Consider the following 17,469-nt stretch of genomic DNA (forward strand, 5'->3'; position numbering starts at 1 on the left):
GTACACTGAGCTCTAAATAACCAATAAAACGAATGGAGAGCCCATTAGCAGCCCAAAGCTGCAACCAATGGCATGAATGAAGGCATTCTTGTCCCCAAGGTGCAAAATGTGTCAAAAAGAAACTCTCTGTGATGGTGGAAACCATAGACCCAGTATCCACCAAGCACGGGACAGTCACCCCATTTATCAAACCATCAATCTCAACAGACAGCAACTTAGGGACTTGGTAGGGACTGCACTACCAAGTCCAATATTGATATGTCTAACCCTAACCCTTTTATAAATTTATAAAAATAAAAAAAGAATAAAACAATAAAAGCTAAGTGTGGTATAGCCTATTCTATAACAATGTCCTGGATTACATAAAACCATACATTGATCTGGACTTAGGAAGTGTGGAAAATAACCCACCACCAAAGGTTCCACGGCTACTGGTGTGTCCTCGCTTCACTGTAATAAAAACACAACACAACACGTTAAAAGTCAAAGAAAAACTCTAAAAGAGCACCAAGTTCGTTGCGCACAGTCAGGAGACAGTGTACATTTTAATAAAACAAGAAACCAGTCACACGCACAACCCTTTAAAACAAAATACAGAATACACAGACTGAATAGCTTGCACCACACGAGTAAATAGTGGCCTGTACTCCGGCTACAGAGACAACTAAAATGTTTCTCAGCTTTGTTATCATTTTCAATTCAGTCACATTTTAAATGCAGGTATTACATTTTCAGGGTTTTTTTATTCCTTGTATGATCACTCTTCATAAGTAAGAAGTCTGATGGCTTGTATACATTATTATGGTATAGTTTGAAATACACTACTTGTGATTTAAATTTTCCAAACACACAGTTTCACACAGCCGATTCCAGCCTGAATTTTACTTGGAATCAGATCGGAAAGGGAAATCAGTAGCCTCTCACATCACTAGTTTCGTAAGCCACGTAAGACGGCGGCAGGCGTCACGCTGGAGCAGACGTGGCAAAGCACCACGTCATCACTGTGGGTCGGCGCTTTATTATTATTTATGGGTGTATTGTGTTAGTACCGCCAGCAGGTGAGTAGTTAAGTTACTTGTTCTGTAGAGATTATCATAATAGTGGCACGTGTCATGCTGAGTCTTTTTTAGAGAATTAGATAAAGATGTGTATGGTACTTTGTCCGTTTTGCTGTTTTTCTTTGGGGTTGTGAGGCACGTGTAAGTTGTGAACAGTCTTAAAAAACGCTACACTGCATTCATTTGGATCTCCTGTCGTTCTGTGGCGTGGCAGACACGGAACAAACCTTGTGTGTCCGCGTCAGACGATATAGATCCGCTTTGTTTCAGAGCACAGCGCTTGCCTCTTCGTGTGCGAAACTTAAGGTTTAACCCTGGGGTTTTTGTACTACGAAGGTGGTTCATGTCTTACTGGGGTAAATCGCTGTAGTAGGTTGTGCTGCAAAGCCTGACCTGCAGCAGTCTAGATTCCAGATTAGAAAGGACCATGCGTGAATTCATGGTCTGCTGATCAATCAGAAAATATGATCACGCTTCCTGGAAGACCTCTGTGGAGACCGTAAGAGGGTCTTCTGTTTGTTTCTGTTGGGATCAAACAATTTTATTACTATATGCTCCTAAAACAGCGCATCTGATAACCTGCTCCCAGCATGTTATCTTCTGAGTTTTGGATTAAAATGCGTTGCAATACAGATTATTTTCTCTGGGAATATGTTTTACATGCGCAGCTTAATGCCCAAGTTTAACAGGGAATCTATGTGGGAACCTATGACGTCACTGTAAACTCCTGACGTACCATGTAACCTGAGGTGCACCTCCCGAGAATGTAATTACACAGTGGGTCAGTGCAGACTGCAGCTGTTATGATTGGTTTGTTCAACGCGCTTGAATCCTTATTTGCATTTCTGGCTACTTTTTCACCACAGTTGTTTTTTTGTTGTTTTTATTTAACAATAAGATAAAATCACTGCCTCAGAATGATCCATCTAAGGACTCACAAATCTACAAAACCAGTCAAAACTTTGGACACACCTTCTCATTTAATATTTTTTAAACTTTATTTTCATGACTATTTGCATTGTAGATTCTCACTGAAGGCACCAAAAAATAAATGGACACATATGGAATTATGTAGTAAACGAAAACTTGTTTTAGGCTCTTCAAAATAGCCTCCCTTTGCTTTGATTACTGCTTTGCACACGCTTGGCGTTCTCTCGATGAGCTTCGTGAGGTCGTCACCTGAAATGGTTTTCCAACAGTCTCGAAGGAGTTCAGAGATACTGAGCACTTGTTGGCCCTTTTGGCTTCACTCTGCGGTCCATCTCATCCCAGACCATCTCAATTTGGAATGGTTGTAATTAGGTTTAGGTCAGGTGATTGTGGAGGCCAGGCCATCTGATGCAGCACTCCATCACTCTCCTTCTTGATCAACTAGCCCTTACACAGGCTGGAGGTGTGTTTGGGGTCATTGTCATGTTGGAAAAATAAATGATCAACTAAATCCATTGGGATGGCGTTTTGCTGCAGTATGCATACTGACATAGGAGGGTGCAGCCATGCTGATTCTGTGTGCACTACACACAGGCATAAATGTAGGCAACAACACTTTTGTTTTCATAGGCTCCTCGAATCCTCAAAGGTTCTCTGCAGAAGTCTAAATCAGGCACAAGTCTACCTTACTTAAGCCAATAAATGAGGCTCAAACTGTGCGATGCATTGTCACAGGAAGGTGCATGTATCAATTTGTTGATTTAGAAAACCGAGGATACCTGTTCAATCAATAAAAAGAAGTTCACAATAATCTGCACTGGACGGCAGGCAGGCCAGTTCAGCACCCTTACTCTTTTAATACAAAGACATGCTCTTGTAATAGATGCAGTGTGTGATTCAGCATTGTCTTGCTTAAATATGCAAGGCCTCGACATCATCTGAATGGGAGCATATGTTTCTTTAAAATCTGTATATACCTTTTAGTATTGATGGAGCTGGTCTACCTGCAAACAACCATGGCATCACCAGTGCAATACTTTAGTTTATATCCACTAACTTAAAGTTGAAAGTCAGTACTAAAATATTGATTGTTTGATAGACAAAAAACATTGGTAGTGTGCAAAAAAAAAAAATAGAAAATTGTGTCTGTGTTCATATACTTATAGATTTAACTTGAGAAATTTCTAAATTTCTTCCTTGGTGTGAAAAAAGGTTTAATAAACATTATTGTCAGTCAAACTTTATGTGCTATAGTTCCCAGAGTGTACATGCAGGAAATGAACAATCGACCGACAAGTTGAACACAATATAATTCATCACAACATCTTATTGCAGCAATTCTGGGCTGAAGTTAAAATAAATACTACAGAGAATATGATGGAAGAAAGTGGGATTGAGACTACACCTCCTGCCAGCCCCACCCCTCTGACTGTGGGTGGCCCAGTCGGAAGCCTGCCCACCACTGCTGGTAAGACATTTGATGTGCAAATCAACATTCCCTTTGCTTGTAGCTTAGCTGAGTCGAGATTTTAAATGTCATTTGCTACAGTTCACATTGTTGATACAAATTCAAGATTGGTAATACGTGTAAATAAATTTTAATTGTGTTGATGTAGACATTATGGATACAACATCTATCAATTTTCTACCACTTATCCAGAGCTGGGTTGCAGGGAAGTAACAATAACAGAGAAGCTCAGCCATGTGGCTCCGCTTAGAAATTCTGTTCATAACAGAATCAATGACAAAGTGCATCCCTGATGAAGTCCAACATCCTCTGGAAACAAGTCCAACTTGTTGCTGGCAATGCTAATTAAGCACTCGCTGTGGTTGTACAGGGACTGAATGGCTTGTAATATTAAAACTGGAAAATTAATATTCAATTAAGACACTCACTTGCAACAGTATTGATACCGATTGTGCTGTCTTTGCCTTCTTCAGCTGGCAAGGCAAGGCAAGGCAAGTTTATTTGTATAGCACAATTCAACAACAAGGTGATTCAAAGTGCTTTACAGAGACATTAGAAACAAGAACAAATAAAAAGCATGATTTAAAATTGATTAAAACAAGCAAATAAACTAACTAACTAATTAACAAACAAACAAACAAACAACAGTATATAAAATCAAAACAGATAAAATCAGTAGTTAAATGTAAGTTTTGAAATTTAAGCTTAAAGTGTGGATTTGGTGCTTTATTCAAATGCAGCTGAGAACAGGTGAGTCTTCAACCTGGATTTAAATAAACTGAGTGTTTCAGCTGATCTGAGGCTTTCTGGGAGTTTGTTCCAGATATAAGGAGCATAAAAGCTGAATGCAGCTTCTCCGTGTCTGGTTCTGACTCTGGGAACTGATAAAAGACCGGATCCAGATGACCTGAGGGATCTGGATGGTTCATACCGGGTCAGGAGGTCACTGATGTATTTTGGTCCTAAACCATTCAGAGCTTTATAGGCCAGCATCAGAACTTTAAAGTCTATCCTCTGACGGACAGGCAGCCAGTGTAAAGACCTCAGAGCTGGACTGATGTGGCACACAACATGACAGCCAAACATGGCTCCTCCTTTCCTCAAAAGCTATAGTAGTTAACATTCATAACTCTAAATAGCAGTTTAGGAGTAAGAAGAGTAAGAAGTAAAACTCTCATTTCAGCAATATCAAAGTATTACACAGTTATCATAAATATTTACCTGTGCGGTGTGAATGTTAATATTAGCAGTTTTACTTCTAGCAGTTACCTAATAGCGAGATGTTGCAAGGTAACCCGAGCAGAGAGTCTAGAGAACTAATTCAAGCAAATAAAGAGTGAAATCAGACGGGTTTCAGGCCTAAAGAGCAGAGCTGAGGATATAAAGACCTGCAGAGTGAGAAAATGGCAAGCAGGTGAGTAGAGGGAAAGCTCTCTCTGATTGGATGTTTCTCTTTGTTTTTCAGGTCTGTCCACTTCGCTCCCTCTCCCAGGAACAATCAGTTCCCCCTCAGTCTCGACTTCTCTCCCCAGTGTCCCACCACTTCCTGCCTTCAGCAGCCCTCTGGCTGCACCGCTTTCCCTTTCTTCCCAATTTCCCCCCGCCTCAACACTGGCCTCACCTTTCACCAGCAGCTCTCCCGTCCCTCCTGCTGCCTCCTTCTCTTTGCCTCCTCAGGCCTCTTCCATCAGACCTCCTTCTACTGCTTCCAGCATGTTGCCCCCTCCTGTAGGTCCACCTGTATCGAGCTTCTCCGTGGGTGCAGGATATGACATCACACGGGGTCATGCTGGTCGAACCCCACAGACACCGCTGATGCCAACATTTTCCAGTCCTGCTTCTATACCAGGTCAGAGTGAAAAATGTGAAGCTCGGGTGAAATTTTCAAATCTGATAAACACATTTATGCTCTTTTAAAAACTGGAACCAAATCAGTTTGACACCCAGAATACCCACATACTAGCCAACACTAAATATTACTATCAAATTAGATACTCATTTGCAACAGTATTGATACCAACAGAGGCATCTTTGCCTTCTCCAGTTGAAAAACACCTTCACGTTATACCTGAACAGGCAAGCACACCTCGCTTGACTAGCTGTCATTCACAACACTGAACAACCCTTTTGAAAGCAATTTTGGAAGGTCCGTGAAACTCCAGTTTCTACACCACTGGCACTTAACGTTTAGTTAAGTTATCATTAAGGATGCGGCTCGTGGTTATGGCTAATAACAAATCAAAAACATCAATGTGGGAGCAATGCTATCAGAACTGCCCATCTATATTATTATAATGGACCTAAGAACTGTTGTTTCTTATGAAGTCCCAGTAAAGTCAGCGGTCGAGTAGCAAGCCCCAAGTATGACTGGAGGTGCATTGAGTGTGAGAGAAGCTGACCTGAGAGAGAGGATCATGGTGAAGCTGGAAACCTGAACCCTTCATGGCCGATTACCAAGACAAATGTGAAGTACCCTCTGAAAGTCTGCTAGACGATGTGAATGCAGCATTATGGACAATCCATTACTGGGATGATTAGGAAACTAACCAGCCGATCTACATTATGACAGTAGTGATCACAGAGATGTTTGGCCACCAGATGAACAGCCACAAGGAGCAGTGCCCTCCATGGAGAAGGAGACTGGAGGCCAAGATCAAGGCAGTGTGGAAGGAAGTCAGCCAACTATTGGAGCTGCAGAAAGGTGCAATGAGGAAAGGGGTACCCAAGAATTACAGCAAACTGTCCATACCTGAGGCCTGGGAAACTGCCATGCAAGGACTCACAGCCCTGGCCACATGCTTGAAGAGGTGTTCCAGAGAGATATGAGGCAGAAGAATAAACCAGAAGTTCTCCACAGAACCATCCAAGATGTACTCTAGGTGGCAGGTGACCAATATGAGACGGCACAGAGGCACTAATCATGGCAGCACAGGAACAAGCTTTAAGTACAAGATAGACGCCCGATAGTGTGGTACCACACCTGGGAAGACCTCATGTGCAGGTTTAGGGCCCCTGAGACACATAACAACAGGGTGTTGAAAGCTGAAATGAATGTCCCTTAACTTAGAAGTAAGACATAAGGGTAATAAATCATATTTTTTACAGTAGTCCTCAAACTCACAGCAGATTTCCAGAGCAGAGAAAGATCTAGCGTTGTTAGCTGAATTCCAAGACGACTGTGTAGTTAAAGTCTGTCAGACTACAGAATCAGAGACTGGAGAAGCAACTGCATGGGCTACCGCAGCAGCAACCTCACAATCTAGCCAATAGGGAAGCGCAAAACAGAACAGCAGCAGATGCTCAGAGGACATTCTGTAAACAATTGATTTATTTAAAAAAAAAAGTACAACTTGTTAAAAAATGTTCCATATTTTCAGGTGTGGTGTCCAACCCCATGCTTCAGCAGTCAGTCATTAGAGGAGGATTAGATACTGGATCTTCAATCACGTTCCCGGAGGAACAGGAGGATCCCAGAGTGTCTGGAGACACCAACAGTGGTGGAGGCATCTGGGGCTTTTTTAAGGTAGAATACAAATGTGTGAAAGGGGACTTTTGAAGCTTGATGTTCCCTATAGCTTTTTTGCGATATGGTTGGACATATTTTTCAAACATAAAAAGTCTTTACAATGATGAAGTTCTTCTTTAATTAAAGTTAATAGGAAGAGTTGGTTAAGTGTGGTGTGTGTGTGTATATATATTTTTGGGTAGTCTTATTCTGTGTGTATTGTGTCCCCTCAGGGAGTAGCAGGAAACGCTGTAGTAAAGACAGTCTTAGACAAAACCAAACACTCTGTGGAGTCCATGATCACTACTCTTGATCCTGGCATGGCCCCATACATCAGTAAGTTACCCTGTTTTACCCAATTTAAAAAAAAATGTACAAAACATTCAAATGTTCTTAATAAATGTTTCTGTGTTGTTCATCCTCAGAGTCTGGTGGGGACATTGACATCGTTGTGACTTCAGATAAGGAGATGAATGTGGGGGCAGTTAGAGATGCTTTCCAGGAGGTTTTTGGGCTGGCCATGGTCACCGGAGAGTCTGGTCAGTCAAACATTGCTCCACAGCCTGTGGGCTATGCCGCCGGTGTCAAGGTCAGTGGACTTCGCTTTTACGTTACTTCATTTCTTTCTCGTTCAACTTTTTTCAAGCATCAAATGTTTGTTTTCCTTGAATAGGTTTTATAGCTTATTTATTTATAAATGACATGGCTTTTAAGACCATCACTTGTGAAGATAAAAATGTATATAAATCATGCAGTGCTAGATTTGTTAAGAGGAAATATTTTGAGAACTGAGTCTTAATATTGTGGGAAAAACGAAACACAAAATAGGTTGCTTCTGAAAAATTGTGTGTAACCTTTTAATCATAATAACTGGATTGCATAGAGAGTTCCACATTTTATGAGTCAAGGCTCATTTTAGTTAATATCTCTACGCACAGTAAAAGAGAAAAATGTTAATTATGATGATGTATTAGTTTATTAAAATATCAGTCTGGTCATTTTTAAGTTTACTTATTTTTTTCTTAGTTCAAAATAAAATGCTGAAATATCCCAGTTACATAAGTATTACTAGTGTCTGAGTTTGTTTCAGTTTAGTTCTTGACAGCACTGATGTTTGCAGCTTCAGTCATACATGTGTGTGTCTGTCTGTCCCTGCGTGTCTGCAGGGGGCTCAGGAGCGCATTGACAGTCTGCGTCGAGCTGGTGTGATCCACGAGAGACAGCCAGTGGTCTCTTTAGAAAACTTCATTGCTGAACTTTTTCCTGACAAGTAAGAAGGTTTTGACTGACTTCTGAAAAGAAAGCACACACATTCTTAGAGGCCTAGCGGACTTTCTATCTCACAAACAGTGCACAGTACTGCTGTAAACAGCTTGGAGCATCCCATAAAAAACAAAAAAATGTGTGGATGCTGGGCTACAACAGTTTTCATCTACAACAGGACAGAAATGCTTTTTGACATTTCTATTCACCTTTCATCTTCCATTATTTACTTTATAATTAGTCATGTGTTGAATAAAATGCAAGCCAAATATTCACATGTTTGATGCAGTTTGATGTTTTTTTGTGGCAACAAACAAAAGCGTTAACATTTAGTTAAAAGCTCTAAAAACAACAACAAAACCTTCTTTTTGTTTCCAGGTGGTTTGACATCGGATGTTTGATCCTCGAGGACCCTGGTCAGAACATTCACATCGAGCTCTTCACTCAGGCGACCCCTGTAGCATTAGAGCACGTCCAGCAGGTATCATTTGGTTTACAAAGGAAGAGCTTTTCTGGTTGAAGTTTAAATATTTAAAAAAAATGTTCAGGAAAAAGAAACTTTTACAATTTATAAAACCAAACAGAAGTAAAACTGTGCGGGTGAGGGTGGCGTGGAGTTTTTTGGCTGTGTATACTGTATGTATGGTTGCTCCTGGGGCCTTGTATCTGTACGTGGAAAAAATGGTGGTCATGGGGAATGTTGAAATGAAGCCCTGCCTGCTTAAAAAGGCCTGTTACCTTCTATAGTCAAGCTAAACCAACACTGCTTGAGTAAGTATTGTAGGTTTCCCTTAGTTTTTGATTTGTTATACAGTGGTCCGTCGTTATATCGCGGTTCAGTTTTCACGGCCCCGCTGTTTTTTTTTGTTTTGTTTGTTTTTTTGTTTTGTCACAGTGCGTTGTGTTCTGCGTCCTGATCAACTGTAGACCATTTTCAATCAATTACATCGTGCCGTGTCTCCTGTACAGTACAGTTGCGTCCAGCTTGTCAAATTTACATAAATCTTCGCTAGCAGAAGACAACAAACACAAAAGGATTATAAGGAGCATTAAGTGAAACCAAAATGTCCGATAAGTCAAACTTTACTGAACTCATTCTTCTTGCTTCCTCTACTTCCGTACCATTGATTCATTAATGTTGAATTCTCTCGCAGCTGCTCTGTGCCCATGTTCTGGACCTGAAAACAGGGTTTGATCTTTGGTTTCATTCGATAATGCTGGACTTATTTTCGAAGATTTGAAGTTTGAGAGTGTTTAAACAAGAGAGAAACGTGTGAAAATGTCGATCCCCTTTCTGAGAAATGTGTATAAAGTGTGTAGTGAGGGGTTTTACAGCCTTAAACCATCTATAATAATTGTAAAAAATAAAGTTCGCTACTTTGCGGATTTCACCTATCTCGGGTTATTTTTTGAACGTAACACCCGCGATAAACGAGGGAACACTGTACACTCTACTGACAAAAGTATTGGCTTGCCTGGTTTTACACTCAAACAAATTTGAGTAGCATCCCATTGTTTATCCACAGACTTGAATATGTTGTCCGCCCAACCTTTACAGCTGTAATTCTTCTGGGAAGGCTTTCCACAAGGCAGGTAATGTGTTAGTGGGAAGGTCATGAAACTGGCAAACATATCTTGGGATGCTAGAACTAAACCCAACTCCTGAGCAAATAAGAGGGACCCATTGACAAATGTTTTTAAAAGCAATCTTCACGCCTAAGTGTTTGATTTTTATACACCTTAAAGTGATTGGAATCCCTGAATTTAATGATTTGGAAGGGTGAGCAAATACTTTTGGCAATATCCTGTCATGCTGGTAGAAGATAAAGTTTCCCACCTTTTTCAGGCTCTACAGTTTTCTCTTGACTTTTTGTCTTTGAACAAAAAATGTCAGGTTGTACCGTAGAATTATTTTATTCAAAATCTCCCATGTAGAAACCTGCTACAACTCACAGTGTTTTTGTAACCTTCCCCATATAGGCTCAGTCCATGACCCCTCCTGACTACAGCCTGCGCTGGTCAGGTCTGAGTGTTACCGTGGGTGAGGTCCTGGAGCAAAGCCTTCCCAACATCAACAGAACAGACTGGCACCAGGCCATGACAGGCCTAACCCAACGCCAGATGATCCACAGTGCTTCCAAAGCTCTGGCTGGTATCTACAAACAGCAGTTGCTTCCCAGGACTACGTCAGGCTGAGTGCGTCAAGTTTCTGTGACATACTGAGAGGAGGTGGACAGTAAACTAGCTGATGGGACATGAAGGTTCCACGTACCTCCCTCCATCCGTCTGTCCTGCACAACAAAGCCAACTGCACATTTCGTTAAAGATGTTTGTGCCCACAGACGTTTTGCTGGCATTCTCGTGTATTTTAATGGGTTTTACTGAAAATTTAGATTCCATTTTGTTACGATCAAGCTATAATGCATTATGATCCTCTCCATCCTTTTTAAAATGTTTATCAGTATAAGCACATATTAAGGCAAAGTTTAGTGTTTTATTTAGGCATTCTTATTGTTTGTCCCATTTGTACTTTTCTGTACCCTAAGTCCAGTTTAGAGGGAGTAATGCAGCAACTACCTGATGTGATTAGGCTGAGTGCAACATCAAGAAGCCCTACAATATAGGAAAAAATCTTTTTTAGGGGGGAGAATTTTCTACCATGCCCTAGGGCCATTATTACCAGCTACTCCCTATACAATGTACTAACTGCATGCCAACATTGCAGTTATCAAACATTAATTGTTATGATTTACTTTTATTTGTTGATACAATGCTCAATTAATACAAAAATAAATATATGTGACCATTTAACCCAAACAAAAAAAAAAGAGCCATGTCATTACAACATATCTATACATAAAAATCTTAATTTCACATATTGTTACCTTGATAAGTGTGACCTAAATTAACTTTGTAGCAAACAGCCGACATCTTCCTGATGCTACTGACCTCCATCAGCAGGATAGTACATCCTTCAGCATCACAAAAACTGCTAATGGATGGCTCAAGGACTGTAGCATGGAGTGTTGAGATTGGCCCAAGCCTTCCCTGATATAAATCCAGTGGAGGGCCACGAGTCATATTTGCAGATTCATTGGATAGCCACCCAATTAGTGAAGTATTTTGATTTCTTGTCCTACATAAAGACCATGACTGACGTGAATGCTAATACAAATTTATACATAAAGTGTTTCTGTCCCATGCAGCTAAACCATAACAATGATTTACTTAATTTATTTCTTAGGGCTTCAAGTGGTAAGAAACTGTCAGAAACACTAGATCTAACTTTCTGTCAGTTACAGTTGGGTGTAAAGAATATTCTTATGCATATCTTGTGCTGTGCCTTTTTACATAAATCACTTTTTAATGCTGATTTGGATGCCCCCCTCCTTAACCAAAGGATATATCACTGCTATATAATACTGTGCAGAATTCTTAAGGAACATTGGAGTTTCCTGAGAAGTCCAGCATAACATTCAACTCCAAAAACATTTTTTCTGTTCATTACTGGAAATAAATGACTATCAACAGTCTGGAAGTGTGTTTGGGGTTATTCTCCTGTTGAAAAATAAATGATATCCAACTAAATGCAAACTGGATGGGATGGCGCTGCAGGATGCTGTGGTAGCCGTGCTGATTCAGTGCGTCTTCAATTTTGAATAAATCCCCAACAGCGTCACCAGCAGACCACATTATCACACGTCCTCCACGTGTTTCACGATGGGAACCATGCATGTAGAGACAGTCTATTCACCTTTTCTGCATCACACAAAGACAAGGCAGGTGGAACCGAAGATCTCAAATTTGGACTCATCAGACCAAAGCACAGATTTCCACTGGTCTAATGTCCATTCCTTGTGTTTCTTGGCCCAAACAAATCTCTTCTGCTTGTTGCTTTTACTTAGTAGTGGTTTCTTGCCAGCTAATTGACCACGAAGGCCTGATTTGTGCGGTCTCCTCTGACCACTGTGCAGTTTCCACTGAACAGTTGACGTAGAGATAGTTAAAATATCAATACTACAGTCTAAATATCAGGAGAGCAAATCAATATGCTTTCAGATGTGTGGCTACATGTTGTTGGAACTCTGTGTGGCATTTATCTGGGCTCTAATCTGAGGTGCTGTCAACTTGCTATTTCTGAGGCTGGTGACGCAGATTAACTTATTCTCAGCAGCAAAGGTGACTCTTGGCTTTGTTTCCTGGGGCGGTCCTCATGTGAGACAGTTTTGTTGTAGCGCTTGATGGGTTTTTGCAACTGCACTTGGGGACACATTCAAAGGGACACATTCACATTCTCTGCATTATTGTAGAGTCTTTGCCTTGTGAAGACCATTGAGGCAACTGTTGTTGTGATGTGGAGCTATATAAATAAAATTGAACTGAACTGAATACCATCATAATGAAGCCATGATGGCTTCAGGAAGATATGAACAAAGCAGTTATTAGTTGTATTAGTTGCTTTTAAACACAAAAAAGAAACCACCTTGAGGCATTCCAAATAGATTTGACTGGCGGTTCTATCCATACAGTTTTATGTAGTGATGAAACGTGAAATTAACGTATTGGTATTATTGCGTATTGCCCAATACCCAATCCCAATACCTCAAAGTAGCTGCCCAAGTGCCAGGAGGTGTTTCAGGTTGGGTGCAGGTTGGAAGACTTTGATTAGAAATTTGGAATTAGTGGCTGCTAATTTTATAGCAGAAAAGTTACACTTCACATTTCTTTTGCAAAAAGTTTCCTTTTCAAAATAAATAAATGAAAACGTCAAAGAAGTCACAACCAGGCTACCTTTTTGACATGTTTTTGACATGTGACGTGTATTTTCTCCATAATTTCTTAAAAATGTATTTTTCATTTCAAATTTCTGTTGTCTTTTCGGTTGGATTTCATCCATTTTGAGTTAGTATACTGTTGTTATTATTATTATTATTGCAAAAATCTATTTTTCGTTTATATTAGTGAATTTAAATGTTATTCACACCTAGTTTTGTTAATTTTTAGTGTATTTTCAGTTCACTAAAAATATTTATTTCTATTGTTGTGCAGTATTCACTGTTGTAATACTGCATTCTGCCACTGGGGACAGCTGTCCTTTTCCTCATACATGGAAAGCGTTTCCGTTTCCGGTTCGTTTCAGCACAACAATCGCAATGGCGGCAGCTGGAGAAGCTAACGGAGGAACAGGCAAACTGGAGTTGTATCCTTTATTGTTGTCAATATTTACCACTGAGGTCTATGAAAACTTTAATGATATTTTCTACTAGCGAAGGGCAAAGCGAGGCTTCTTGAAACAACGAAACATTCGAAGTATTTGTGCCGGTAATTGTATCGAGGTTTCGAAATAACCTGAATCTGAATCTGGGCTCTTTCTGTTTGGGTGTGTTAGGTTGACTTTTAAGCTTAATAGGAGTTTGTGTCATCAGGTTTGTTCTACACTGTCAAGCGAAGCTAGAAGCTGGCATAGAGTTTGAAGTTTAAACATTTTTAAATCATCCTCTAAAGAAACTTTCCTTAATTTTATTTACTACTCACCGATGACTATAACTACTGTGGATGTTGTAACATTATGTTTGAGTCTGGAGTTTTGGTTATAGTTAGGGTTGCCAACTCCCTGAAAAATAAATAAGGGACACCTCGTGGCCAGGGCCGGGCGACCCAGTTGTCTTCACCCTTCCCAGTGTGGTGAATTTTCTAGCTCTTTTTTTGTGTGTGAAATTATTTTTTTAACCATTTGACTTGAATTTGATTTAAGTAGATGCATATTCTTTGTGATATGAACACATGTGAAACAAATGATCATTTAGCCATTTATTTTTAGCTCAAAATGACAACATTAACACAATAAAACAGGTCTCCTTCTTAAACAGAAGCCTGTCATGCTTAACTTTTGAGAATATAAGTAAATCTTTCTTTAACTCTGTCCTGCTTAACTTAAAATAATATAAAACAATAGAAAGAAAAACATTCTTGTAACAGTGCACATATAGTGCATTTAGTACAATTTGCTTCAGTTGAGGTATTATTTCAGCTTTTCTAATGCTAATCAGCTGCTCCTGTTTGTAAACCCGCTTGTTCCCATGATTACGCATCTTAACTCATCATCATTATTCATCTATGTATTACTTTTATGTATTAGTCATCAATTTGTTGTAATCATCTATCCTTGCAGTTGTTTATTACACAAAATAAATTATATTATCACACTTCTGGCCACATAGCGCTGATATTCACTGCACATGCCCATATTAACTTTTTCCAGCCAGGTGTTTTCCTTTTCCCATTCTTCCCTTTCTCTGAGGGGAACAAACATTGCTGCTCTAATGCTGGGCTTACACTGTGCGGTTTTAGGCGCATTTTGAGCCGATTTTTGAGTGATCGGACCGATTTTGGCCTTCATCGTGCATCGTGTAGTATACGTGGGGTAACGAGAAGTGATTAACACCTCACGACCAGCTCCCGATCAATCAATTGCTCGTGAGGGTCTCACCACAGCCGCTCACACTGCTCGCGCGCAAACACGTAAACGTTGGTGTAAAAGATGGAGCAGCACAGCTGATCTGGACACAAGCGATGGAGGCACAACTTGTAGAACTTTGGAAAGCTCATCCGAGCCTTTTCGATGTGGCATCACAAAATTATCACGACCACAACAACCGTGAAAATAGTTGGATTTACACTGCTGCCCAATCACAGCTGCCTGATCATGTTTTTCATTAGCAATTTAGCAAAGTTGATGGTGCTGGTGTGTCTGTGTGAGTGTAAGACGGAGAGAGAGAGCGCGACAGATTTTCTGTTATAACCTTCATTTTATGGAGGCACAGTGTGAGCACTCAGGTCAGGCATCAGAGCATCGGGCGGAATAGTGTGAGACCTGCATCGTGACCTACCAACTTCTAACCCCTGCGAGTCAATCGTGCAGTTTGAGCAAGAGCTGAATATCGCGACTGAAAAAATCGCAGTGTCTGCCCAGCTTTAGGTGTACTGTCGTCCGAGACGTGCACCGCAGTGTCGGCGTTTGTTTCCCTGTTGGCCATGCTTCTTGTTGTGGTCATCTGTTGTCTTCCGGTATTTTCTCCGCAAGCGACCTTTCCTTGACCAATGAGATGAGCGGTAATCTGAATTGTCATACTCGAATTGTCATAAGTGTGCTGTCAGCTCATTGGTCACAAAGCAGGAGAGGGGCTGGGAATTATGTTTTCAAACAAAGCGTTAATTCCATTAAAAGTTATAGGCCACTTTTGATTCTCACTGTATTACGGGACAAAGTGCGTCCCTTATTAGCTCAATACGGGACGTGTACTTTTGTTTCGAAAAACGGGACGATTCCGTATTTTAAGGGACGGTTGGCAACCCTAGTTATAGTGAACCTGCACCTTCCTGTTGTTTAAGAGATATTTGCACAAGAAGAGTCAGTGAGAATAAAGAAAAGGGGTGAAAAAAAATGTTAAGAAATAGGTCGCTTGTAATAAATGGGTGTGTTTTTCAAGCTTTTATTTTTAAAGCATAAATATATTCCTTATGGTGGGGCAGTGTGTCAGTAACAGATTATAGTAAGGATGAAGCCTTTTTAATGCAGCAAATAGCATTTTCCATTGCAAGTAGGGCAAAATGAGAGAACAGAGTCAGAGATGAAAAACCCGGCCTCTTTTATTTTTCTCTTTTGTCTCAGCCATGTCCTCAGTCTTCCTTGACCCTCGTGCAGCTCTCTGGATGTTCCCTTCCCATCATCTCGTGAGGCCACCATCGCTCTGCGGTCGCTCTCCCCGGACAAAGAGCCCCGGAAAGGCGGCATAAGCAAACTGATTACAGTGTCTGGAAGCACGCTTTCTGTGTGAGATTATCTTCCTTGGCTCCTTCATAGCCTGTATCAAACTGAGCCCTAACATCTGTGTCCTTTTTGTACTAAAAATCCTTCGCTGTGTTTCAGGAGGTGGAGCGCTGATGAAGCACGAATCCTCAGAGTGTCTGTGAACTCGTTTCTCGATCATCTATCCCTTGTTATGGAGACCATGGAGATGTTTGGTCCACCTGTTGCCGTATGATGTATAACAAGTGATTCTGGACTCTGTTTTTGATGCTTGGAACTAACTGAGGTCCTACAGACTGGACTGAAGTTTGATTAAGTGAGCTAAAGTCACTGGCACCTTCGAACACAGTAAAAGGTGGTTGATGAAGTGGAACTGAGGGGGAGATCATGACACTGGCTCAGTGCTCAGTTGAATAATTTCTACAGCTGTGATTGAAATAGATTCACAGAATGTATCTGATGGGGGTATAACCATAATAATTCTTTTCAAAAATAAAAATGTATGATTATACAAATATTTAAAACTAATTGAGGTTAGTTTTAAATATTAGTAAGTTCAGTCTTGCTTTATTTGGCTACAGCTTCTAGATGCCTTTTAATTTTGTTTTGCCGGCAATCATAAAGTTACCATTTTGGACAGCTAAAAAGATACTCTCACTGAATGTGTATGTGTTCAGATGAAGACTTCTCATCCAAACAATGAATTAAAAATCTGTCCAGCTATCACTACGTAAACCAGTCCGAGGCTTAGACCATCAAACTGATAGAACTTTATAAAAATGAGAACTTTTTGGCACTTGTTTTCTCACACAGTTACTTTTGAGATCATTTATGTACATGTAAATAAAGAGTTTGATTACTGAAAGTAGTGCTGCAACAATTCAGCAACAAATTCGAATAACTCGATTATTAAAAAAAATTCAACACATTCTTTGCTCCGATGCTTCATTTAGTAGATGGCTCTGTAGCGTGCCATTGTCACCATGGAAATGTGAGTGTTTTACCCACATTTGCGATTAAAAACATACTTGCAATAGACACTAACTTAGGAGCAAGTTGTGGACCTAAGAGCAGACCACAGTAACCTCCTTGAACAGGGTCCAGTAACCATCACAGTGGCAGATATCTAATAAAGGGTCTCCAGTATGAAGAGTTGGACAGCAGCAGGTCCCGACATGCTTCACGCATACTGACTGAAGAAGCTGATTCCACGAGCATATGGCAGCACAAATGAACCAGCTGCTAATCGTTGAGAAACACCCAGAATTGCTAACTGAAGGTCCCATCAAACTACAAGCCAATAACCTGCCTGAGCACCACATGGAAACTCCCATCAGGAATCATAGTGGCTAAGATGAACAAGCATATGGCTAAATACATGAGTGGGGAACAGAAGAGAATAGGCAGGAACACCAGAGGAGCGAAACACCAGCTA

At 40.5% G+C, this 17,469-nt stretch overlaps 2 protein-coding genes across 3 annotated transcripts; both read left to right on the forward strand.

The window, feature by feature from the left end:
- Positions 1-967: 967 nt before the first annotated feature.
- prrc1 (proline-rich coiled-coil 1) lies at positions 968-11,757 on the forward strand. Of its 2 annotated transcripts, none has more exons than XM_004572815.3 (9): positions 968-1,058; positions 3,324-3,456; positions 4,922-5,305; positions 6,834-6,979; positions 7,195-7,297; positions 7,387-7,550; positions 8,128-8,231; positions 8,603-8,705; positions 10,205-11,757. In XM_004572815.3, exons 2-9 carry the CDS (start codon positions 3,363-3,365, stop codon positions 10,418-10,420), a joined length of 1,314 nt encoding a protein of 437 aa, XP_004572872.1. In that variant the 5' UTR covers positions 968-1,058; positions 3,324-3,362; the 3' UTR covers positions 10,421-11,757. The 2 variants fall into 2 exon arrangements, with proteins under 2 accessions (XP_004572872.1, XP_076742943.1); XM_076886828.1 differs by lacking the exon at positions 968-1,058 and adding an exon at positions 1,105-1,199.
- Positions 11,758-13,337: 1,580 nt separating this feature from the next.
- lage3 (L antigen family member 3) lies at positions 13,338-16,934 on the forward strand. The gene is made up of 3 exons (XM_004572814.5): positions 13,338-13,424; positions 15,930-16,058; positions 16,155-16,934. Exons 1-3 carry the CDS (start codon positions 13,378-13,380, stop codon positions 16,267-16,269), a joined length of 291 nt encoding a protein of 96 aa, XP_004572871.1. The 5' UTR covers positions 13,338-13,377; the 3' UTR covers positions 16,270-16,934.
- The last annotated feature ends 535 nt before the right edge of the window (positions 16,935-17,469 follow it).

Source organism: Maylandia zebra, linkage group LG7, assembly GCF_041146795.1.
Source record: "Maylandia zebra isolate NMK-2024a linkage group LG7, Mzebra_GT3a, whole genome shotgun sequence".
Lineage (NCBI taxonomy): Eukaryota > Metazoa > Chordata > Actinopteri > Cichliformes > Cichlidae > Maylandia > Maylandia zebra.

Excerpts from the sequence above, each read along its gene's own strand:
- prrc1 (XM_004572815.3), top strand. The coding sequence starts at position 3,363 with ATGATGGAAGAAAGTGGGATTGAGACTACACCTCCTGCCAGCCCCACC. Across the intron at positions 5,306-6,833 it reads CAGTCCTGCTTCTATACCAG|GTGTGGTGTCCAACCCCATG; the intron begins GTCAGAGTGAAA and ends CCATATTTTCAG. Across the intron at positions 8,232-8,602 it reads GCTGAACTTTTTCCTGACAA|GTGGTTTGACATCGGATGTT; the intron begins GTAAGAAGGTTT and ends TTTTGTTTCCAG.
- lage3 (XM_004572814.5), top strand. The coding sequence starts at position 13,378 with ATGGCGGCAGCTGGAGAAGCTAACGGAGGAACAGGCAAACTGGAGTT. Across the intron at positions 13,425-15,929 it reads GGAACAGGCAAACTGGAGTT|CTCTCTGGATGTTCCCTTCC; the intron begins GTATCCTTTATT and ends ACCCTCGTGCAG. Across the intron at positions 16,059-16,154 it reads TCTGGAAGCACGCTTTCTGT|GAGGTGGAGCGCTGATGAAG; the intron begins GTGAGATTATCT and ends GCTGTGTTTCAG.